At 32.9% G+C, this 24,540-nt stretch overlaps 2 protein-coding genes across 3 annotated transcripts; one reads left to right on the top strand and one right to left on the bottom strand.

Annotated features, from left to right (window-relative positions):
• Positions 1 to 549: 549 nt before the first annotated feature.
• LOC127117400 (polyprotein of EF-Ts, chloroplastic) lies at positions 550 to 5,572 on the top strand. 2 transcript variants are annotated; one of them, XM_051047439.1, is made up of 6 exons: positions 550 to 771; positions 1,327 to 2,874; positions 3,010 to 3,084; positions 3,434 to 3,625; positions 3,780 to 4,491; positions 4,746 to 5,572. In XM_051047439.1, the coding sequence occupies exons 2-6, from the start codon at positions 1,383 to 1,385 to the stop codon at positions 5,377 to 5,379; spliced, it is 3,105 nt and encodes a 1,034-aa protein (XP_050903396.1). In that variant the 5' UTR covers positions 550 to 771; positions 1,327 to 1,382; the 3' UTR covers positions 5,380 to 5,572. The 2 variants fall into 2 exon arrangements, with proteins under 2 accessions (XP_050903396.1, XP_050903395.1); XM_051047438.1 differs by having other exon boundaries at positions 551 to 771; positions 2,980 to 3,084.
• A 602-nt stretch (positions 5,573 to 6,174) lies between these two features.
• LOC127117384 (uncharacterized) lies at positions 6,175 to 8,946 on the bottom strand. The gene is made up of 9 exons (XM_051047437.1): positions 8,717 to 8,946; positions 8,537 to 8,593; positions 8,189 to 8,286; positions 7,850 to 7,919; positions 7,502 to 7,550; positions 6,999 to 7,087; positions 6,859 to 6,906; positions 6,573 to 6,632; positions 6,175 to 6,477 (listed from the first exon to the last, which is right to left on the bottom strand). Exons 1-9 carry the CDS (start codon positions 8,774 to 8,776, stop codon positions 6,376 to 6,378), a joined length of 633 nt encoding a protein of 210 aa, XP_050903394.1. The 5' UTR covers positions 8,777 to 8,946; the 3' UTR covers positions 6,175 to 6,375.
• Positions 8,947 to 24,540: the final 15,594 nt, after the last annotated feature.

Genomic DNA, 24,540 nt, shown 5'->3' with positions numbered 1-24,540 from the left:
GGAATATCATTTCGAAGTAGAAAAATTGATTGAGTCTGAAAGAAAGTTTTTATAGGGTTTGAAGAAGAATGCTAATATGATCATATGAGTGAAGAATAAATGTGAAATGGTGTTTTACTCGATTTTCTGCTTGACAAATTCGAAATTGCACTTCCAAATTATTCACTAAATTGTGAAATACATGGTAGTGTTTTATTCAATTTTTTGCTTGATGAATCTCAAACTGCAATTCTGATTATTTACTGAGTTGTGAAATAAATAAAATCAATATAAGAATTACTCTAAAAATATACTTCTGAACTAGTTCTTTTGAGAAAATGAAGGTGTTTTACTTAGAATGTGTTTTAGTGTGCACTAAGTGCTTCCGAAAATATACTTCCAAAATATTAAAAAGGCAATTTCGAAATTTATTAGTATGGGTGTTCGCTACCAAGGTGGGAAGAGCAACCCAAAAATATGTATGGTTGATGATTTGGGCTTTAAGCCCAACTAAATGGCTCTTTTACCAGGCTTAAACCGAAGCTCAGGCTCGGCATTTCGTTCGGTTTATCAGAAAAACAGAAGCAAAGAAAAACAACGTTGTCTCATCTCAACTGTGAATAATGAAGATAAGGATTTAAAGCCTCTCCATTCATTTCTCTCCCTCTCTATCATCATTACCCATTTCCACTTTCACCAAAAAGATTTCAGTTTTACACTCAAAACTTCAAACACCAAACTTCATCTTCATTGTTCTTCCCTTTTTGTGTATACCCTTTTGAAGCTTCCGAGGTATATATTATGCTTAAACCATCAAGTGTTTTTATTTTCTCCGTGGCAATTCTTAAGAGTTAATTGTGTTTACTTCACTCTATCGTTAGTTAGTTCACTAAGTTAATTGTGTAAAAAAAGTACTTTTGGGGTTTCATGGCTTAGCCACTTATCTATATGAAATGAATTTGGTATTTTTCATGAAATGAGTTTGAATTTTGAAAGTGTGTTTTGCTTCAATTTGTTAGTCTAATTTTCATTTCAGACTATATATTATAATTTGTGGAGTGGGAGTAATTTGAACTTGTGTAAGAGTTCAATTACGAAATTCAGTTATTGAAATTCAATAACTTGAAGTTTTTTCGATTCCGAAATCCAGATATTGAAATTCATGTAGATATTTCTCTGCAATGTAGTATGTGTTTGTATTTACTCAATTCGTAAACGATGCGATTATGGTTGAAGTAGTTCTGAGGAAATTGATTATGTAATGTGATTTGTGTATTTATAGAATTTTCATGTATTTAATTTATCACCGAGTTTGCACCTTTTGATATTCTTCATTTGTTTTTGAAGGTGACACGAGATGAACTGATCCTGAAAAATAGCTAAGTTTTATAATTCAATTCAACATGAATCCCATAATATCATGCTCTGTTGGCAATGCTTCGATTATTCCCGGAGTTGCGTATTCGACAAGGAAGAATAACTCGTTAACTAGACTCAGTTTTTCAAGGAGTTCTTTAAAACAAGGATTGTCAACTAGAAGATTTCTCTTTCCTTCATTTGTCGTCAATGGAGTGTTTCCGCAGAACAAACGGATATGCTCTTATCGTAGGAAATCTAGAACCTCAATATCAGCCACAGAAACAGAAGCACCCGTGGAGGTAACAGGTTCACCTATTGCAGATGAAGTTTCTAGCGAATCTCCTTCAGTTGAAGTTGCAAAAACTGTAGCTTCATCTCCTAAGTCCAATGGGAACACTAGTTCTGCAAACGTAAAAGGTTCAAGACCGAGGAGGAAAAGCGAGATGCCTCCGGTAAAGGAAGAGGATTTGATTCCAGGTGCAGCTTTTACGGGGAAAGTAATATCTATCCAGACGTTCGGTGCATTTGTTGATTTCGGAGCTTTCACAGACGGACTTGTTCATATTTCTATGATGAGTGATACTTATGTAAAGGATGTTGCCAGTGTTGTTTCTGTTGGACAAGAAGTGAAGGTGAAGGTGATTGAAGTGAACACTGAAACTAAGCGTATATCTCTCTCTATGCGTGAGAATGCTAACGCTGGCAAACGTAACGATGCACCGAACACTACGGAGAGAATCGGCCCTGGTAGGAGGGACCCTTCAAAATCTGGTATGAAGAGAAACACAAAATTTACCGTAGGTCAGGAATTGAACGGTACGGTGAAGAATATGACAAGGAGTGGTTCTTTTGTATCTCTTCCGGAAGGTGAGGAGGGATTTCTCCCGATAGGTGAGGAGAGTGACATTGGATTTGCGAATGTAATGGGAAAATCTTCGTTGAAGGCTGGTCAAGAAGTTAGCGTACGGGTTTTGAGTATCACAAGAGGACAAGCGACGTTGACTATGAAGAAGGAAGGAGCTGTTACGGAATCGGACAATCCATTTGGACCACAAGAGAGTGTGGATGTTGGAACAAACGCTTTTGCATTGGCTTTTCGTAAAAATAAGGATATTGCTAAATTTTTGGATGAGAGGGAGAAAGCTCAAAGCGAAGTGAAATCATCAACAACAGAAACTGAGGAAGATGTTGGAACTAGTTCATCGGTCGGTTCCTCAACAACTGTTGCGGATGATGAAAGCAGTCAAGGAAGTAGTATAAATGGTGATGTGGAGAAGGAAACGGAGGAAGCTTCTGAAGGGGATATATCTGCTGTAAACTCAATAGTCGAGGAAGCTATTCAGCCAGATATCACAACAAGCGATGTAGAAACCGACTCACCAGTTGAAGTGACTGATGAAAATGTAATAGAAAGTGGAGTTGATCAAATTGTTGCGGAAGATGAAACACAGACAGATAATGAAGCAGTTGAGCCTGTCCCTGTTGTTACAGAATCAGACATAACATCAAGTGCACCAGCTCTTCAAGAAACCGCAGGTTCTTGTTTATGATGTCACGTTTTTTCTGCTCATTTATCTCATTCGTATTTACATATGGAAGTACTGATTTAATGTCTTTTTCCCAAATTACAACTAAAATCAGAGAACAACGACAATGTTGGAGCTGTTCCAGAGAACAACGACAATGTTGGAGCTGTTCCAGAGAACAATGAGAGTGATTTGTCTCCCGAGGGAAGCTTGAACAAAGGTTATGCTTGATTCATTTTCAAATTCTACTTGCCTGATTGAATCAGTGTTGTGAATCGTGTATTGCAGAAAATAGTGGTTTGTTCAAATTCCGCTACGCGACGCTAAAGCACTATAGCGCTGCTAATTAACAGCACTGGATTGTATTTTGGTTAATGAATGGAAATTGTTTGCAAGTTTTAGGTTTTTGTTGTCTTTTTGATCTTTATGCATAAACCACATATTACATGAGATTTTGCACCCTTTTCATTTCCTATATGATTCCAATCAATCAATTTTATGCAACCGAAGCAAATGGCATCGTTATAGTTAGCTTATAAATGGAGGATTTTTTTTTCTTTTGTCGACAGATGGAACCGAAGAAAACAATCAAATTCCCTCTCCTGAAAGTCCTGTCACTGAAGAAGTGCAAGAAGAACAAACACCTGTGATAGCACAAGTTGAAGAGGTTGCAGTTGAATCCGAGACAAACAGCACGTTATCTAGTTCTAATGAACAAACCGAAATTACTGCTTCAGATGAAGGCGAAGGCTTGAGTAAAGGTTTCAATTTCATTTATTTGCTTCGCATTTCAATTCTCACTTTTCTGCATTAAACTGAAGTAAATATCTAAATTTGATTGTTCAAAAATCATTTCGATTTTTAAATAGGTTTTCTAATTGTTAAATGTCTGTTCCGCCCTCCTTTGGATTGCAGCAACCATATCACCAACACTTGTGAAGCAACTTCGGGACGAAACAGGAGCTGGGATGATGGACTGCAAAAACGCTTTATCAGAGAGTGAAGGTGACATTATTACAGCACAAGAGCTCCTTAGGAAAAAAGGCTTAGCAAGCGCAGACAAGAAAGCAGCCAGAGCAACTGCTGAAGGAAGGATAGGTTCTTATGTCCATGACAGCAGGATCGGTGTTTTGCTAGAAGTAAACTGCGAGACAGATTTCGTCTCCCGAGGTGAAATTTTTAAAGAGCTCGTTGAGGATATAGCCATGCAAGTGGCCGCGTGTCCTCAAGTAGAGTATATTGCTACTGAAGATGTTCCTGAGGAATTTGTGAACAAAGAAAAAGAGATAGAAATGCAGAAAGAAGATCTTGCTTCGAAACCGGAGCAAATCAGATCAAGGATTGTTGAAGGACGGATAAGGAAAAGACTCGAGGATTTGGCCTTGCTTGAGCAGCCCTACATCAAGAATGATAAAGTGCCCATAAAGGATTGGGTCAAGCAGACAATTGCAACTATTGGAGAAAATATTAAAGTTACGAGGTTTGTGCGGTTCAACCTCGGCGAAGGTTTGGAAAAGAAAAGCCAGGATTTTGCTGCTGAAGTGGCCGCACAAACTGCAGCAAAACCAGTGACTACACCGGTGAAAGAGGAGCCTGCTGCTGCCGAAGTAAAGGAGACTGAACAAAAGTAAGCAGATCTATGAGTTTTTATTTGTTAATGAGTTGTTAATCAGTGTTGTCAAATGCAGATCGTGAAAAATAACGGTTTGTTCAAATTCCGTTACTAAATTGTGGAACAATAGCAGTTTGTTCAAATTCCCAGGCACTCTAGTTGCTATTTTTGTATGTTACATATTATCTATGAATTATTCTTGGTATGAACAAAATTTAATCAAAGGTGTGTTTGCTGCAAGTCTAAAATTGTTCAATGCTGAACTGCAGGAAACCAACAGTAGCGATCTCGGCCTCATTGGTTAAGCAGTTAAGGGAAGAAACCGGTGCGGGGATGATGGACTGTAAGAAAGCTCTTGCTGAAACCGAAGGTGATCTTGAAAAGGCACAAGCATACCTCAGGAAAAAGGGTCTCTCATCCGCTGACAAGAAATCCGGAAGACTTGCAGCTGAAGGAAGAATTGGCACATACATTCACGATTCACGCATAGGAGTTCTAATCGAAGTGAACTGTGAAACCGACTTTGTTGGCAGAAGTGAGAAATTTAAGGAACTGGTCGATGATCTTGCAATGCAAGTTGTGGCTTCTACACAGGTTCAGTTTGTATCGATTGAAGATATTCCAGAAGCCATTGTGAAGAAGGAAAAAGAACTCGAGATGCAACGAGAAGACCTTGCTTCAAAACCCGAGAACATAAGAGAGAAAATTGTTGAGGGAAGAATCTCAAAGAGGTTAGGGGAGCTTGCTCTTCTAGAGCAGCCTTTCATTAAGGATGACAGTGTGTTGGTGAAAGATTTGGTGAAGCAAAGTATAGCTGCCATTGGAGAGAACATTAAAGTGCGACGTTTTGTTCGGTTCACTCTCGGAGAGACAGTTGAAAAAGAAACAACAGTTGCAGCATAGCTTAAGAGATCAATTTTGAAAACAGAAATCTGTTTTTCATAATAACAGAATGTTCATTAGGCGCGGACACATTTAACTGATCTGTATCTGTATTTGTCGATACACGAGGACTGAGTTTTGTGTAATTTTGTGGTTTGTGTTGAAATTATTAGTTGATGCATTTTTAAATTACGAAATTTCATTAAAGTTTGAATTGCTAGTTTCATTAATTCTTGACACTTGTTACGTTTCATGTAAATTGTAATAATCATTGATCTGTTTGAGAATTGTTGTAAGGATAGCAACTCTTTGCTTATAGTATGCTGGTACGGTTGGATATTGTGAAAGAAATAATATGTCTAATTTATGCGTATCATAAATTGAAAATGGATTATTTCATACCATACTTTCATTGGTAAACATTATCATCATCCATAAAAAAAAAAGATACTCTAAAAATAGAGAGAAGGAATACTACAGCAACACTTGAATGCTTCTTGAGTTAGATTACAAAAACATCCTTGAGTTGAGACCAACTTTACATGTACAAGTTGCTAGAACCCTTTATACCACCGACATCTTTGAACAAAAAACGTATCCGGTGCCAATATGATAATGTTTGTTTTTTTTATTTTTTTCAAATTATTATCTTTATCAACATGCCACGTATCTAGTGTCCAACACATGTGTGTCTGACACCAACACATACAATTGTGTCTGGTTTATTTATTTATTTTTCAAATTATTACCAACTTCAGAGATGTTAATGTCCGGTGTCTGCTTCATAGCCACTTCATAGCCAAGATGTAGCTCAAATGGTTAATCTGAATCACTAGAATAAATTTGAAAAGGAATTCCAAAGTTCAAACAAGTTACCGAAGAGGAAACTCCCAAGTCTATCAAAGAGCTTGTAACAGAGAGGAAAAACACAATATCTTTCTTATATAGGTACATAACAAAATTTCATCTCTAATTTTCAACTTTATCATCTATTGCAATCTGTCTGCACTAAATGCCTCAGCTCTGATGATTTGCAGGTTCAAAACGCCAGAGATCAACAGCAATATCGACCTCTTTCTTCTTATGAAATTTGTACAATTTCGGCACATCATACCGAAGCTGCCATAGCATAAAAAACACAAGATTTCAACAATATGAGAACGGTCCAGAATTGCACCATGGTTACACTCCACAAATACTTTAACTGCACTCACCTCACATAGAACTTCAGCACTTCTAGCATTGAAATCCCTTAAGGCTGCACGTTTCACATGCTGCAATCATATATAGTTAACCAATGGTATTAACACATGAGGGAATATTCATTCATTGTGTTGAGAATATATATAGATGTAGGGTCTGTTTGTTATAGATTATAGAAAAAAATGATTTTGATCAATAATCCAGAAATATTGGTGGTTGTCAATAGCAATATGATAAAGTTTGCAGAACTAAATTGCTCAACTGAAAAACTAAAAGTTTAAGTTGCAACTGACTTACATCTCTTGTTGAAGTTTTATGCAAAGAATAAACAGCTTGAGAAGCAACCTAATGAAACAAAATATTGCAAAGGTATATTATTAGATTTTTCATCAATCATATGCTAATATTTACAACCAGCATCCATGACATTGCTTTACCTTCATAGCAGCAGAAAGAAACTCCAAATCTGCACCCTTTTTCCGAGTTCCAAATGGAGGATTCATTATAACTGTATCGACAATTGGACCTGGCGAAAGCACCAATATTATTATTGCTTTCTTCTTAACTGGTGACTATCACAAGATTATATTGTTTGACAGCTACCAGAACAAGTCACTAACTCATTGAATACCAGTAAATAACATACACCTAACGCTTATTAGGATTGACTTATTTGAGCTTATCTACTGGCATAAGCACTTGTGAGACTGTTGGGAGAGCTTACCTTCTGGCATAAGAACTAGGGAAAATATTTAGGAGAACTTATGCAAATGGTGTATGACATACCTATAAGCTCTCCAAGATAGATTCAGAAAACAACTTATTGTTTGTATGAAGACGGTTTCACTTAACTTTATCTCTTGTTATAGAAATAGTGTATATATGTAATACAATGTGATGGTAACAAACTATTGAAGGACAAAGATAATGTTGAAAATACCTCTCCATCTCAAGTCCATGATATTAGATTGAATAAAATCCATGTCCAGCTGCAGTTTTAGTTGAATAACAAAGCAATAGTGTGCATCAGTACCCATCAGTGGAGGCCAACTTTAACATAATAATGCTCTGATAAAATATATAAATATAATGCACTTATTTAACGACCATATTTCATCTCCTATTGTTCCAATAAAAATCTAAATGTTGACCTGAATCATTCTCAGTCAAACACATGCACAACAATGAAAAAGTATTGAGCCTTATTATTCTTTTCCTTCAACAATAGAGCTGGTTATTATGAAACCTAAGCATTTTTTTACCAATATAATCAGAAAAAGGACAATACCTCGAGTTCCTCAGCATTAAGAGATGCTATTTCAAGAGATTCTGGATCAATGTCAATGCTGAGAACATGTCTGATCAATGCTAACACAAATCAAAAGAACATTATTTGATTGAAAGGGGAAAATTATTTGAAGAACAAATTTAATAAATATTAAATTTAATTTTCATCTTTCAACAATGAAATTCATTCAAGATAGCTTCTGCAATCTGTATAAAATAGTAGTTCAAAATTTTAGCATTACCAATAATCATCGTCACTATAATAATCTCCCATAAAATAGAAGACTGAGAAAAAATAAGACAAATGGATGAAATATCCCGAAATGCGGCTGCAACTTACTCTGCGCTCAAAAGGGCAGCTGCAATGCCTAAAGTACCACAACCACATCCAAAATCAGCCACAACTTTGTTGCTCACATCGTCATAAGAATTCTCTGCCTGATTCCATGAATCACAATAGAAACAGGATTTTCACAATGTGTAATTATAATAAACATTCCATTAAGAAAAACGGCACTTATCCATAATATTTTTTTTTGCTACAATACTCTCTCCTTCTCATCTATCCCTAGTTTCAACCACAAGATGAAAATTTTCAATATGGTTATCAAACGAATGAGTAGAGTTAGGGGCATAAAGGGAAATAAACAAAGTAAAAAATATGAAAAATGGGGTTTAAGAAATTTACAAGAAAAAGCATGCGAGAAGCGATGTGTGGTCCTGTTGGGTATTGCTCAAGCTCAATCTGCAACAAACAATGAAGTGAGTAAGTGATTCAGTATTTGGTTCTTCACAATCATTGATTAATAGTTTAATTTTATTTAAAGAAGAATGCAATTGAAAGTTAAAAGAGTGATGAAAAAGAAACCTTAGGGTTAGGAAATTGATCAAGAGAACCTAGGTGACCTTCTAACTCTTTCAGCTTCATCGAATTTTTCCGGTGAATTGTGAAGAAGAAGATGAATTGAATGAATGAATCAACAATTTTTTTTTCTCTTTCAGTGTCACTGCAAAGCCACTGTCAGAACATTTGTTGTTTCTTCATATCATCTCATGGGTCAGCCCGGTCATTCCGAGCCCGTTTCTTATATTTTTTTTGGGATCCTAACTCAGAAAAATAAAAATTCCTACTAGAATTCATAAATGTATTTCTAAGTGAGGTAGAACCTTTTTTTTTTTACAAAAATTAATACCAAAATGTATTTTCGAATAATTTATCAAAATGTAAATTCGAACGAGATTTTATTCAAATACGCGTCAAATTCTCAATTTTTTTCAATCCAAATTTTATTTCTACTTCATCCCATCTAAATAGTTTGTCAATTTCTTTTCTTAATATTCAATCAATCAAAGTGCTTTCAATGTAAATTACATATTTGGTAAGTTTTTAAATCTAAGTTTTTTTTTTCACATTTGATTTTCTATACATGCATTAAGAAATATGAACATTAAGTTGTGTAATATACATATAAATATATAGGTAGTTATAGTCTTTGTTAGATAGTGTAACAGAATAATGTGTTTTTTCCCTTTTTGATTTCCCCGTGTTTATGTTATTTTTTGTTTTTCTGAGTTGCGAGTAACTATAGAAATACACTTCCATATTGTTGTAGAATTTGATTTTTAAAGAATATAGAAGTGCATTTCTATATTTTGTCTGTCTATATTGTTTGGTTTAATTTTTAATGTCACTCATTTGAGTTTGATTTTTTATGATTTGTTTGGGTTGTCTGATTTAATTATAGGTAACATGATTGGCAAACAAGAACGACTAAGGCTGATAAAGTATCGCATCATGCATCGGTTCGCAAGGAAATATCTTGACCCTCGCAACCATCGATCCCTGCCAGTTCAGTTGATGCATATGCCTCAACTTTTAGGGTTCAAGTGTCTCCGGCTTCATCTTCCTGGAAGCAGGTGTCACTAGCTACTACTCCGGAAGCCCCACCAATCCAAGTTGATGCACCTACTACTGTCATTCCTGAGAAGTTTAGAGGCGGCCCATATAACTTATCATTATGGCCTCTGTATAGGATGGAGAGGTCAATTTTCTTTGTATTTATTCTTTGAAACACATTTTTTATAATACTCGAACTTTCTGAAGTTGATGTATTTTTTTTACAATACTGAGATGCTTTAAAATGCATCAACCATGGTCAAAAGATTGTGAGGCTAGAGTATCCTAAGGAGTAGTGGTTTCGCGATGCCATGCAACAATCTTGGCTGTGAGATTTATATACAGTCGGTTATACTACTATTAATCATAGTATGTTGTCATTGTTTGTTGAAAGATGGCACTCTGAGACGTCGTCTTTTCATCACACTAGATGATGTGCCATCTCTACTATATCTTTCGATTGGGGAAAGATTATTAGACCACTCCAAGAAGACCATACCTAATGCACCAGAGATGATGGTGAACTATTTGAGAGATGATATAGAGGATGCCATGAAGAAGAGTGAATACAACATAGGGTGTCATGCTAATACGTTACAAGCGTATGGCAATATCGAGTAGTATAAAAAGTTGTCGAGCCTCATAGATAAAATGAATGATTACCAAATTCTATCTAATCTATGTGTAGCTAAAACAATCGAAATTTAGGGTTTTTAGTTTAGAACAGGTAAAATTTTAAAGATAGAAAATTGTAATAAACGAGTAGGATTTATGGTGCCTGATTTTTGTCTACAGGCTTGTATAAGAACTTATCTTGATACTTTTGCAAGCTATCTTCAAGTAATAGATGAATCACTTTACTACACAAAAGTGGCAAAGAAGAGGAACCTATAGCGGATGATCTTTTCGCCTTCTTGCTCAAAACCCTATCCAATATGCTTTACTCCCTTGGACTTTTGTTCTTGACCTCTTTGGAATTGGAACTAGAGGTTCAAAATCAATAGAAGTAAAGGTTGGTTTCTTTTAGCTCTGCCTTTCAAACCTTCATTTGGAACTAAGCTCATATGCCATTATGAAGATGATGATGATGATGAGTAAAGATGATAGATGATGATTATGATGGCAAATGGATGACAATTTAATGATATTCGAAAAATGCTCAAAATAGGGTTTGTAACCGTTAAGAGAAAAAAAATACTAGAATGAGTTTTGAAAAAGTGAACGATTCAGTGAAACCAGTAACTTCCAAAGAATCACCATAGCCCATCAAGTCTCTCCATCATAGTGATTCATGACATAAAATTCTGGACACCTCATTAAAAAGTATTCTTCGGGAGAAGTTAAAGAACACAACTCCGAATCTTAGTTCATCACTCAACATCATTTCTAGAAGATAAAGAATTAGGGTCTGTTTGAAATGCATCTTAAAAACTCTTTTTTAGTTTTTGAAAATTTAAAATTTAAAAAATTGTTTGAATATAATGTTTTGCAAAAGTGTTTTTAAAAACTCTTTTCTATTTTTCAGTTTTTAAAAGCAAAAAAGTGAAACAGTTTAGTTGTGTTTTGTTTCTTACTTTTTAGTTTTTAGTATTATAAAACTTGAAGAAAAAACATAAAAATTTATAATTTTCATTAGTAGCATTAATGTAATTTTAATAATTTTTATATTTTAAAAATAAAATAGAAAGACGTATTTGAAAGAGTATGTTATTTCTTTTATTTATGCTCTTTTTATGTATAAGTAACCTTTTCAAATATGTTTATTTATTTTACTTAATTTTTTTTGTGTTTCTTAATTATTTTCACTATATAATTTTTTTTCTATTAAACGTGGAATCCCATTTTTTACTTGTTTTTTTCTTATTATTATTACAAACAAGTGTTATGTGATTTGTAAAATTAAAAATTGATTTAACCCAATTATTTGTATTCGACCAAATATCAATTAATTTTCTTAAGTTTTTAATATTTTATACAATAAAATAGATTTTAAAAGTAAATGACAAAATATGCATTTTTATTCTCTTCTTAAAGTACTATTAAAAGATTAGATTATCAAACAAGTTTTTTCATTTTCATATTTTCAAAACAGTTTTTAAAAATTAGTTTAGCAAAAAATTTTTTTGTTAATTTTCTTCTTAAAAATAGTTTTTTAAAATTGATTTGAAAAACAAATTTTAAGAACCAAAATTGAAAAGTGTTTCAAACAGACCCTAATTGCTTGTTTTTTTTTCACAAAACACGACACTGTTTTGATAAAAAAAAATTAAAAAAATTAAAATATAATTAGATTTTTATTAAAATTTAATTGGAACACCTTTCACTCCTTAAATCTAATTTATTAGACAATGCATTATTTGTTATTCGAGTTTATTTTATTTAGATTTGTATTATTACTATTTTGTTGTGTGCTATGAATATGTTTAAAATTTGAGTTTAAAGAATGAATTTGTTAAATTATGATATTTTAAAATTTTGAAATTTTATAGGTGTCGTAATTTTTTTTTGAGACTGAATCATTTGGTTCGACCGATTTAATGACTATACATTTTTTTCATAGAGACTGGTTTATTCAACCGAATTATCTAGATTAATCTGGTTTGGCCATGCGGTTCGAGCAATGACATCGTGGTTCGACCAATAAATTAATCATTCAGTACTTTATTGATTAGATGAGCAATTTGATTTTCAAAATAGTAAATAAATTTATATGAAAGTGAGTTTTTATTACTTTGAGGATTTAAAATAGAATTAAAAAATAGAATAATAATAATAAGAAGAAAAAAACAAGTAAAAAAATGGGATTGTACATTTAATAGATATAGTGCAAATAATTAAGAAACACAAAAAAATTAATTAAAATAAATAAACATATTTGAAAAAGTTACTTATACATGAAAAGAGCACACATGAATAAAATAAATATCATACTCTTTCAAATACGTTTTTTATTTTATTTTAAAAATATTAAAATTATTAAAATTATATTAATGACATTAATGAAAATTATAAATTTTCTATATTTTTTCTTCAAGTTTTATAATACTAAAAACTGAAAAGTAAAAAGTAAAATACACCTAAATTGTTTCACTTTTTTACTTTTAAAAATTGAAAAATAAAAAAGATTTTTTAAAAACAGTTTTGCAAAATATTATATCCAAACAAAATTTTTAATTTGGAACTTTTAAAAACTAAAAAAAAAGTTTACCCTTAATTTTTTAAGTTTTATAGGAGATTTATGTATACGGAGTACAGAATATTTGCCAGCGTTATTCTTCAGCAAGATTATTCAATTATTATAAGATGGTATCTAATTCAGTTCATAAAATATTCAGCATCTAATTCAGTTCATAAAATATTCATCACCTAATATTCTCTTTCATATCTTTATCATGTATACAACTTTTTTCTTTTTCTAACGGATAGATTTTATGTTCTCTTAGTATGTGTAGAAAGGTTAAAACTCACTATTAAGAAAAAAGGTTATTACCTCAGTTATAAAATGACTTTTTCTTCAGTTTGGTGAATGAACTAACGAAGGATAGAATGTAAAATTCCCCACTTTTTTCCTCTGATGATTTTCTACCGAAGTAAAATTCTTGATTTTTCCAACAACGTGAAATCAACAAGAATAAACTATTCTCTATCATAAATTGTAAAAATAGAAAAATATTTTAATCGAGCTTGGTTTCTTAAAATAATCTCTTATTTTCTAATTGCTAAAATTATGTTCTTCCACACATGTTTGTTAAAAAATATTATTGTTTTTAGGAAAGCATGGATGTAATGTAGTAATGATTATTGTTGTTGTGTGAACTTAAATGTTTAATGTTGTTGAGATTCAACTCACAATGATCATTCACAATTTACCAAAGTGATATTGATACAACAATATCATTAAACTTTATCACAACAAATTTATTGTTGTAGTTTTTCAATGTAACTGACCACACTTCGAACAGACTTACGAAATCCAAGTCACGCGTGAAACAAGATGACCAATATGATTGAGATTTGACTAAGCTCCTGGTATAAACACCAGAGAACGGTTACTTTTGTAGCTCTCTCAGACATAATTTCCTCACTTCAATAGAATGGTTATCCGGTTATCTTTCCAAAGCAATTGACTGTGCCTCAAACTGACTTACGAAACTCAAATTATGCGTCAAATAAGACAATCAATACTGGATTGAGATTTGGCTATGCTTCTCGTAAATAACTTGAAATAGTGGTTATTTTAGAAATTTAATTGAAAAACTTGATTATTTAAAAAAAATCTCATATAGACCTCCACGGATTTTTTATTTATTTAAAAATGCAATGGTTGAATTGAGTGGGTGGTTGAGATTCGTCATGCGGTCTTTAAGTACTTCTCGGATCAATTTAAAGAACCAAATGTTTGATGGATTATTCATCAAGTGTACTAAATCATCGTCAAGCAATAATATCTATAATAAGTTTGTCTCCATGGGGATTGCTTAATTGCAACACGACAATACCATTGTACTAAAATTACTAAGTTTGGGGATTTTCATAAAAAATTGATTTTCAACAGAAAATAAAATTAAAAGATGAAAGTTATCGGAGATTAAAATGACCATGCCTTTCTCGAATTCTTTATTTTTTAGTGTTTGATAGTTGTGTTAATTCCTTGGTGTATAAGCATCTCTTTTAATGATATAAGTTTATTCGGAATCAAAACGGTTATCGAATCCACACGGATTGCCTTCGAGCAAGATAAAATGTGTGCAATGTATAGAAAACTAGTAAGAATGGGGAATTTTCGAGTTTCAGTGCAAAAATCAAATAAACAATTAAACAATATCACAAAGGTGGTCAGGTTGTGTTCAAGAATCCTTATTCCTCTATTGTTGATGTTTGATGCCTTGTATGAATGATCTTATCACTATAAAACCACGACAAATTAGCAAAACTGTTATAGTTTATCCCTCACTAAATAACCCACTAACCACTACTCGGTGTTTTCTATCCCTAGTCCGCCAATGTAAGCAGAGCTAAGCAATGTATAGAACATTAATTCTCAATGTCATTACTCAGGGTCTCCTATTTGTATTCAACCAGCGTAAGTACAACAGTTTCCCTAGGCCCAACACATATACAATATTTCATATGTGCCCAAAATCAGATTAAAAGAGTATCTCACATAAAAAACATTAATAACTGTCGCAACCTGAAAAATGGAATGCGAAAAAAAACAACCGGCGAAGAAAGACAGGAGAGTCGCCACGTGCGTTATTTATCCCAAAGGAGGGAAAAGAAACGCTCGAAGTAAATCTGGAAAAAGGAAAGGACAAGACAGGGTCTCGCAACCAAATCTTGGGTTCGGGAGTCGATTATGCGAAGGGAAGGTATTAGCACCCCTACGCATCCGTAGTACTCTACGGGATCCACTTTTGTAGTTCTTGTCTAAAGGGTGTGGGTTTATCTAATGTGTTATTTACTAAAAAAAAGGGGTCAAAAGAAAATGACTCGCACGGATGTCGTATCCACTGCATACGTATCTCATCTGAATATGAGAGTCAGAGTCTTCGTAGCTCGGCTACCTAGGGGTTAAGGGTAATTGTGCTCGCTAAGACATCGCGTCTTATGCCTACGTATCTCATCTGGAATGAGAATCAGATCAAGCCGTAGTTCGGCTAACTACGGGGTTATGGATTGGGTTTTGGACGAACGACGTTACTACACAATCTACCAGATGCTCGACCTTTGGAGACTTACTCGCCTGTAGTAGAAGGAGTTAACGTATTCTTAGGAGAAGAAAAATCAATGAGTTGGTAGGGTTAGGGATGCTCATGCGAAAAGGCAGTCCTTGACGAAGGAACCACGCTACCTGTGGGTATACGAACACATACAAAACAAACATGTATAAAGTAAACGTGCCAACAAGGCAATCAGAATAAATCTCCCAAATGGTATCCCACAAGTGTTGAAAAGTATATCTTCGGCAAATATTATATATCGTATCCACAGAGATTGGTTGATATTACCGCCGTTCTATAATCCAAATGTTATAAGTTTAGAAAGTAATCGGGTTGTTCTGTTTGGAAAATTTTCTTGTGAGTAAATGTCACTAAAAATAGTAGAATGGTTTTAGTAAAATATAAAAGCTTGGCAAGATTGGAGTTCACTATTTCAAATGCTTATGATTCCTTATGATAAATAAATAGATTCAAGATTATTGATGATGTTCAAGTATCCTCTCAAAGTCATTTATGTCTAAATGATATTGTGATAATCACTATATTGATCCTTAGACGATCTCTCCACCTAACTATCAATATAGCAATCTTTAATGTTTAATACCAAAGAAGAGTAATGAGTAAATCTATCTCTACAACTTATTCACTACTTGAAAATCTGTTTTATGTCAAGACTCAAATAATCTCTCTCGACAACTACTCAAATCTGGTTTTCAACTTAGGGCAAAAACAGTATTCAATACATCAACAATCTTTATCATACATATAAATCAAATGGAATACATAAACGTATGAGAATAGCTACTACCTCCAATCTTGACAAAGGGGAGTTTAGCTCCTCATCATCATTGTTACAAAGCAGAATATTAAAGAAGAAAAACTCTGTTTTTCTCTCTTACAAAATCTCTCAATATCAATGTGAATAATAATGAATGAATGCCCTAGAACAATGTATTTTTCTTTACAAATAGGGTTGGCATTTCCCTAATTGGTCATTCTCATCCAAAGCAGAAAAGCTATTCCAAGGCAGACACCAAAATGGCAAAACCAGCTGGCCTTCAAAACAGCACTTTTGACCCAAAAATCAGTTTGCTGGATTCGCAGGGTTCGCGGGGCGAACTGATGCTGTCTCATTCAGTTCGCGGGGCGAACTGAAGCTGCCTCAGTTTCCTTGCTTTGCAAGCTTCATCCAAAATCTTCCATATTATGATGCTGCAATCCAAAGCTTTCTCATCCAAAAATTTCTACAAAACTAATAGAAATGTGAAATAACTATTCGAAACAAAATAAATTAAACGTAATTGCATTTATACAAATTAATAAGAATAAAAAGTGTGTAATTACATCAAAACTTGGTAAAAGGGACCAATAAAATGATATAAAAAGTAGTACTAATTGGTCCCTAACAACTCTCCCCAACTTAGCATTTTGTTTGTCCCTAAGCAAAATTTTCCACCCTTACAACCAAAGCAATGACACAAAAGATTTAAACAAGAATTTATCAAGGACATTCAAATGGTTCAAAAGCGTTTGGCATTTTCTCAATTCACCTATCTCAATTCTAGACAAAACATGAATAAGGGAAATGGTAAAGTGCAAAAATCATTCCAAGGAATTCAAAGCCATATATGTCAAAATTGAATCAAACTTACACACACATCATAATAATGATGAATAACATGAAGGGTTACTTTCACTCATCCAAGCAATTAAATCAACAACAACTCAAATCATGCGGTTATCACAACAAGTACCAAATCATGTGAAAAATGAGAATCAAGAGGTCTTTCAAAGGTTGTAATGTGGCTTAGGTTACAAGAAAGGATATGATTAAGAGAATTCAACCAAATTGCCTATCCTAAGGGAGCATTCTCAAATATTCAACCCTACACAATTTCCCTTTCTTTGATCCCTATCTTTTTCTTTTTCTTTTTCTTTTCAAATCCACACAACCATGAGCATTTTCTTTGCTTTTCTTTTTCTAATTTTTTTTTATGCTCTATGGTTTCAAGGGTGATTTCTTTGTCTTGTTTCTTTTCAAATTTTCACCCTTTCATAAGAAACTCACTTTTCCAAGTTTCTAATCACTTCTAATTTTACTCTCCCCAACTTTAGATTCCAAAACCAAATTTATTCAATAATGCTCCCTACTTAGACATAAGCAAAAGGCAAAATTTTGCAAACAACTCGGTTTGAGGTTTCAACTGATACGAAAGAAATTAGGATTCATTTATTCCACAATTTTCAATTGATTTTACAATGATCAATCAAATGAATCCTAAAATAAGCTCAAAGGGGTTTAACTAAGGATTATTCCTCACAAGGTTAGTTGATTCAAACTTTTTGGTCAAGTGGTTTTATAATCCAAATGTTATAAGTTTAGAAAGTTTATGTTATAAGTTTAGAAAGTAACAAGGTTGTTTTGTTTGGAAAATTATCTTGTGAGTAAATGTCACTAAAAATAGTAGAATGGTTTTAGTAAAATATAAAAGCTTGGCAAGATTGGAGTTCACTATTTCAAATGCTTATGATTCCTTATGATAAATAAATAGATTCAAGATTATTGATGATGTTCAAGTATCCTCTCAAAGTCATTTATGTCTAAATGATATTGTGATAATCACTATATTGATCCTTAGACGATCTCTCCACCTAACTATCAATATAGCAATCTTTAATGTTTAATACCAAAGAAGAGTAATGAGTAAATCTATCTCTACAACTTATTCACTACTTGAAAATCTGTTTTATGTCAAGACTCAAATAATCTCTCTCGACAACTACTCAAATCTGGTTTTCAACTTAGGGCAAAAACAGTATTCAATACATCAACAATCTTTATCATACATATAAATCAAATGGAATACATAAACGTATGAGAATAGCTACTACCTCCAATCTTGACAAAGGGGACTTTAGCTCCTCATCATCATTGTTACAAAGCAGAATATTAAAGAAGAAAAACTCTGTTTTTCTCTCTTACAAAATCTCTCAATATCAATGTGAATAATAATGAATGAATGCCCTAGAACAATGTATTTTTCTTTACAAATAGGGTTGACATTTCCCTAATTGGTCATTCTCATCCAAAGCAGAAAAGCTATTCCAAGGCAGACACCAAAATGGCAAAACCAGCTGGCCTTCAAAACAGCACTTTTGACCCAAAAATCAGTTTGCTGGATTCGCAGGGTTCGCGGGGCGAACTGATGCTGTCTCATTCAGTTCGCGGGGCGAACTTTGTTCGCGGGGCGAACTGAAGCTGCCTCAGTTTCCTTGCTTTGCAAGCTTCATCCAAAATCTTCCATATTATGATGCTGCAATCCAAAGCTTTCTCATCCAAAAATTTCTACAAAACTAATAGAAATGTGAAATAACTATTCGAAACAAAATAAATTAAACGTAATTGCATTTATCCGAATTAATAAGAATAAAAAGTGTGTAATTACATCAAAACTTGGTAAAAGGGACCAATAAAATGATATAAAAAGTAGTACTAATTGGTCCCTAACAACTCTCCCCAACTTAGCATTTTGTTTGTCCCTAAGCAAAATTTTCCATCCTTACAACCAAAGCAATGACACAAAAGATTTAAACAAGAATTTATCAAGGACATTCAAATGGTTCAAAAGCGTTTGGCATTTTCTCAATTCACGTATCTCAATTCTAGACAAAACATGAATAAGGGAAATGGTAAAGTGCAAAAATCATTCCAAGGAATTCAAAGCCATATATGTCAAAATTGAATCAAACTTACACACACATCATAATAATGATGAATAACATGAAGGGTTACTTTCACTCATCCAAGCAATTAAATCAACAACAACTCAAATCATGCGGTTATCACAACAAGTACCAAATCATGTGAAAAATGAGAATCAAGAGGTCTTTCAAAGGTTGTAATGTGGCTTAGGTTACAAGAAAGGATATGATTAAGAGAATTCAACCAAATTGCCTATCCTAAGGGAGCATTCCCAAATATTCAACCCTACACAATTTCCCTTTCTTTGATCCCTATCTTTTTCTTTTTCTTTTTCTTTTCAAATCCACACAACCATAAGCATTTTCTTTGCTTTTCTTTTTCTAATTTTTTTTATGCTCTATGGTTTCAAGGGTGATTTCTTTGTCTTGTTTCTTTTCAAATTTTCACCCTTTCATAAGAAACTCACTTTCCCAAGTTTCTAATCACTTCTAATTTTACTCTCCCCAACTTTATATTCCAAAACCAAATTTATTCAATAATGCTCCCTACTTAGACATAAGCAAAAGGCAAAATTTTGCAAACAACTCGGTTTGGGGTTTCAACTGATACGAAAGAAATTAGGATTCATTTATTCCACAATTTTCAATTGATTTTACAATGATCAATCAAATGAATCCTAAAATAAGCTCAAAGGGGTTTAACTAAGGATTATTCCTCACAAGGTTAGTTGATTCAAACTTTTTGGTCAAGTGGTTTTATAATCCAAATGTTATAAGTTTAGAAAGTTTATGTTATAAGTTTAGAAAGTAACAAGGTTGTTTTGTTTGGAAAATTATCTTGTGAGTAAATGTCACTAAAAATAGTAGAATGGTTTTAGTAAAATATAAAAGCTTGGCAAGATTGGAGTTCACTATTTCAAATGCTTATGATTCCTTATGATAAATAAATAGATTCAAGATTATTGATGATGTTCAAGTATCCTCTCAAAGTCATTTATGTCTAAATGATATTGTGATAATCACTATATTGATCCTTAGACGATCTCTCCACCTAACTATCAATATAGCAATCTTTAATGTTTAATACCAAAGAAGAGTAATGAGTAAATCTATCTCTACAACTTATTCACTACTTGAAAATCTGTTTTATGTCAAGACTCAAATAATCTCTCTCGACAACTACTCAAATCTGGTTTTCAACTTAGGGCAAAAACATTATTCAATACATCAACAATCTTTATCATACATATAAATCAAATGGAATACATAAACATATGAGAATAGCTACTACCTCCAATCTTGACAAAGGGGAGTTTAGCTCCTCATCATCATTGTTACAAAGCAGAATATTAAAGAAGAAAAACTCTGTTTTTCTCTCTTACAAAATCTCTCAATATCGATGTGAATAATAATGAATGAATGCCCTAGAACAATGTATTTTTCTTTACAAATAGGGTTGACATTTCCCTAATTGGTCATTCTCATCCAAAGCAGAAAAGCTATTCCAAGGCAGACACCAAAATGGCAAAACCAGTTGGCCTTCAAAACAGCACTTTTGACCCAAAAATCAGTTTGCTGGATTCGCAGGGTTCGCGGGGCGAACTGATGCTGTCTCATTCAGTTCGCGGGGCGAACTTTGTTCGCGGGGCGAACTGAAGCTGCCTCAGTTTCCTTGCTTTGCAAGCTTCATCCAAAATCTTCCATATTATGATGTTGTAATCCAAAGCTTTCTCATCCAAAAATTTCTACAAAACTAATAGAAATGTGAAATAACTATTCGAAACAAAATAAATTAAACGTAATTGCATTTATACGAATTAATAAGAATAAAAAGTGTGTAATTACATCAAAACTTGGTAAAAGGGACCAATAAAATGATATAAAAAGTAGTACTAATTGGTCCCTAACAACTCTCCCCAACTTAGCATTTTGTTTGTCCCTAAGCAAAATTTTCCACCCTTACAACCAAAGCAATGACACAAAAGATTTAAACAAGAATTTATCAAGGACATTCAAATGGTTCAAAAGCGTTTGGCATTTTCTCAATTCACGTATCTCAATTCTAGACAAAACATGAATAAGGGAAATGGTAAAGTGCAAAAATCATTCCAAGGAATTCAAAGCCATATATGTCAAAATTGAATCAAACTTACACACACATCATAATAATGATGAATAACATGAAGGGTTACTTTCACTCATCCAAGCAATTAAATCAACAACAACTCAAATCATGCGGTTATCACAACAAGTACCAAATCATGTGAAAAATGAGAATCAAGAGGTCTTTCAAAGGTTGTAATGTGGCTTAGGTTACAAGAAAGGATATGATTAAGAGAATTCAACCAAATTGCCTATCCTAAGGGAGCATTCCCAAATATTCAACCCTACACAATTTCCCTTTCTTTGATCCCTATCTTTTTCTTTTTCTTTTTCTTTTCAAATCCACACAACCATGAGCATTTTCTTTGCTTTTCTTTTTCTAATTTTTTTTATGCTCTATGGTTTCAAGGGTGATTTCTTTGTCTTGTTTCTTTTCAAATTTTCACCCTTTCATAAGAAACTCACTTTTCCAAGTTTCTAATCACTTCTAATTTTACTCTCCCCAACTTTAGATTCCAAAACCAAATTTATTCAATAATGCTCCCTACTTAGACATAAGCAAAAGGCAAAATTTTGCAAACAACTCGGTTTGAGGTTTCAACTGATACGAAAGAAATTAGGATTCATTTATTCCACAATTTTCAATTGATTTTACAATGATCAATCAAATGAATCCTAAAATAAGCTCAAAGGGGTTTAACTAAGGATTATTCCTCACAAGGTTAGTTGATTCAAACTTTTTGGTCAAGTGGTTTTATAATCCAAATGTTATAAGTTTAGAAAGTTTATGTTATAAGTTTAGAAAGTAACAAGGTTGTTTTGTTTGGAAAATTTTCTTGTGAGTAAATGTCACTAAAAATAGTAGAATGGTTTTAGTAAAATATAAAAGCTTGGCAAGATTGGAGTTCACTATTTCAAATGCTTATGATTCCTTATGATAAATAAATAGATTCAAGATTATTGATGATGTTCAAGTATCCTCTCAAAGTCATTTATGTCTAAATGATATTGTGATAATCACTATATTGATCCTTAGACGATCTCTCCACCTAACTATCAATATAGCAATCTTTAATGTTTAATACCAAAGAAGAGTAATGAGTAAATCTATCTCTACAACTTATTCACTACTTGAAAATCTGTTTTATGTCAAGACTCAAATAATCTCTCTCGACAACTACTCAAATCTGGTTTTCAACTTAGGGCAAAAACAATATTCAATACATCAACAATCTTTATCATACATATAAATCAAATGGAATACATAAACGTATGAGAATAGCTACTACCTCCAATCTTGACAAAGGGGAGTTTAGCTCCTCATCATCATTGTTACAAAGCAGAATATTAAAGAAGAAAAACTCTGTTTTTCTCTCTTACAAAATCTCTCAATATCAATGTGAATAATAATGAATGAATGCCCTAGAACAATGTATTTTTCTTTACAAATAGGGTTGACATTTCCCTAATTGGTCATTCTCATCCAAAGCAGAAAAGCTATTCCAAGGCAGACACCAAAATGGCAAAACCAGCTGGCCTTCAAAACAGCACTTTTGACCAAAAAATCAGTTTGCTGGATTCGCAGGGTTCGCGGGGCGAACTGATGCTGTCTCATTCAGTTCGCGGGGCGAACTTTGTTCACGGGGCAAACTGAAGCTGCCTCAGTTTCCTTGCTTTGCAAGCTTCATCCAAAATCTTCCATATTATGATGCTGTAATCCAAAGCTTTCTCATCCAAAAATTTCTACAAAACTAATAGAAATGTGAAATAACTATTCGAAACAAAATAAATTAAACGTAATTGCATTTATACGAATTAATAAGAATAAAAAGTGTCTAATTACATCAAAACTTGGTAAAAGGGACCAATAAAATGATATAAAAAGTAGTACTAATTGGTCCCTAACAACTCTCCCCAACTTAGCATTTTGTTTGTCCCTAAACAAAATTTTCCACCCTTACAACCAAAGCAATGACACAAAAGATTTAAACAAGAATTTATCAAGGACACTTAAATGGTTCAAAAGCGTTTGGCATTTTCTCAATTCACCTATCTCAATTCTAGACAAAACATGAATAAGGGAAATGGTAAAGTGCAAAAATCATTCCAAGGAATTCAAAGCCATATATGTCAAAATTGAATCAAACTTACACACACATCATAATAATGATGAATAACATGAAGGGTTACTTTCACTCATCCAAGCAATTAAATCAACAACAACTCAAATCATGCGGTTATCACAACAAGTACCAAATCATGTGAAAAATGAGAATCAAGAGGTCTTTCAAAGGTTGTAATGTGGCTTAGGTTACAAGAAAGGATATGATTAAGAGAATTCAACCAAATTGCCTATCCTAAGGGAGCATTCCCAAATATTCAACCCTACACAATTTCCTTTCTTTGATCCCTATCTTTTTCTTTTTCTTTTTCTTTTCAAATCCACACAACCATGAGCATTTTCTTTGCTTTTCTTTTTCTAATTTTTTTTTATGCTCTATGGTTTCAAGGGTGATTTCTTTGTCTTGTTTCTTTTCAAATTTTCACCCTTTCATAAGAAACTCACTTTTCCAAGTTTCTAATCACTTCTAATTTTACTCTCCCCAACTTTAGATTCCAAAACCAAATTTATTCAATAATGCTCCCTACTTAGACATAAGCAAAAGGCAAAATTTTGCAAACAACTCGGTTTGAGGTTTCAACTGATACGAAAGAAATTAGGATTCATTTATTCCACAATTTTCAATTGATTTTACAATGATAAATCAAATGAATCCTAAAATAAGCTCAAAGGGGTTTAACTAAGGATTATTCCTCACAAGGTTAGTTGATTCAAACTTTTTGGTCAAGTGGTTTTATAATCCAAATGTTATAAGTTTAGAAAGTTTATGTTATAAGTTTAGAAAGTAACAAGGTTGTTTTGTTTGGAAAATTTTCTTGTGAGTAAATGTCACTAAAAATAGTAGAATGGTTTTAGTAAAATATAAAAGCTTGGCAAGATTGGAGTTCACTATTTCAAATGCTTATGATTCCTTATGATAAATAAATAGATTCAAGATTATTGATGATGTTCAAGTATCCTCTCAAAGTCATTTATGTCTAAATGATATTGTGATAATCACTATATTGATCCTTAGACGATCTCTCCACCTAACTATCAATATAGCAATCTTTAATGTTTAATACCAAAGAAGAGTAATGAGTAAATCTATCTCTACAACTTATTCACTACTTGAAAATCTGTTTTATGTCAAGACTCAAATAATCTCT

This window comes from Lathyrus oleraceus, chromosome 1 (assembly GCF_024323335.1).
Source record: "Lathyrus oleraceus cultivar Zhongwan6 chromosome 1, CAAS_Psat_ZW6_1.0, whole genome shotgun sequence".
Taxonomy (NCBI): Eukaryota; Viridiplantae; Streptophyta; class Magnoliopsida; order Fabales; family Fabaceae; genus Lathyrus; species Lathyrus oleraceus.
This window is presented reverse-complemented; position numbering and strand designations above follow the sequence as displayed.

Coding starts and splice junctions, on each gene's coding strand:
- LOC127117400 (XM_051047438.1), top strand. CDS start 1,383: ATGAATCCCATAATATCATGCTCTGTTGGCAATGCTTCGATTATTCCC. Junction 3,085..3,433: donor CGAGGGAAGCTTGAACAAAG/GTTATGCTTGAT, acceptor TTTTGTCGACAG/ATGGAACCGAAGAAAACAAT. Junction 3,626..3,779: donor AGGCGAAGGCTTGAGTAAAG/GTTTCAATTTCA, acceptor TTTGGATTGCAG/CAACCATATCACCAACACTT.
- LOC127117384 (XM_051047437.1), bottom strand. CDS start 8,776: ATGAAGCTGAAAGAGTTAGAAGGTCACCTAGGTTCTCTTGATCAATTT. Junction 6,907..6,998: donor TTCTTTCTGCTGCTATGAAG/GTAAAGCAATGT, acceptor TTGTTTCATTAG/GTTGCTTCTCAAGCTGTTTA. Junction 6,478..6,572: donor GTGCTGAAGTTCTATGTGAG/GTGAGTGCAGTT, acceptor ATGCTATGGCAG/CTTCGGTATGATGTGCCGAA.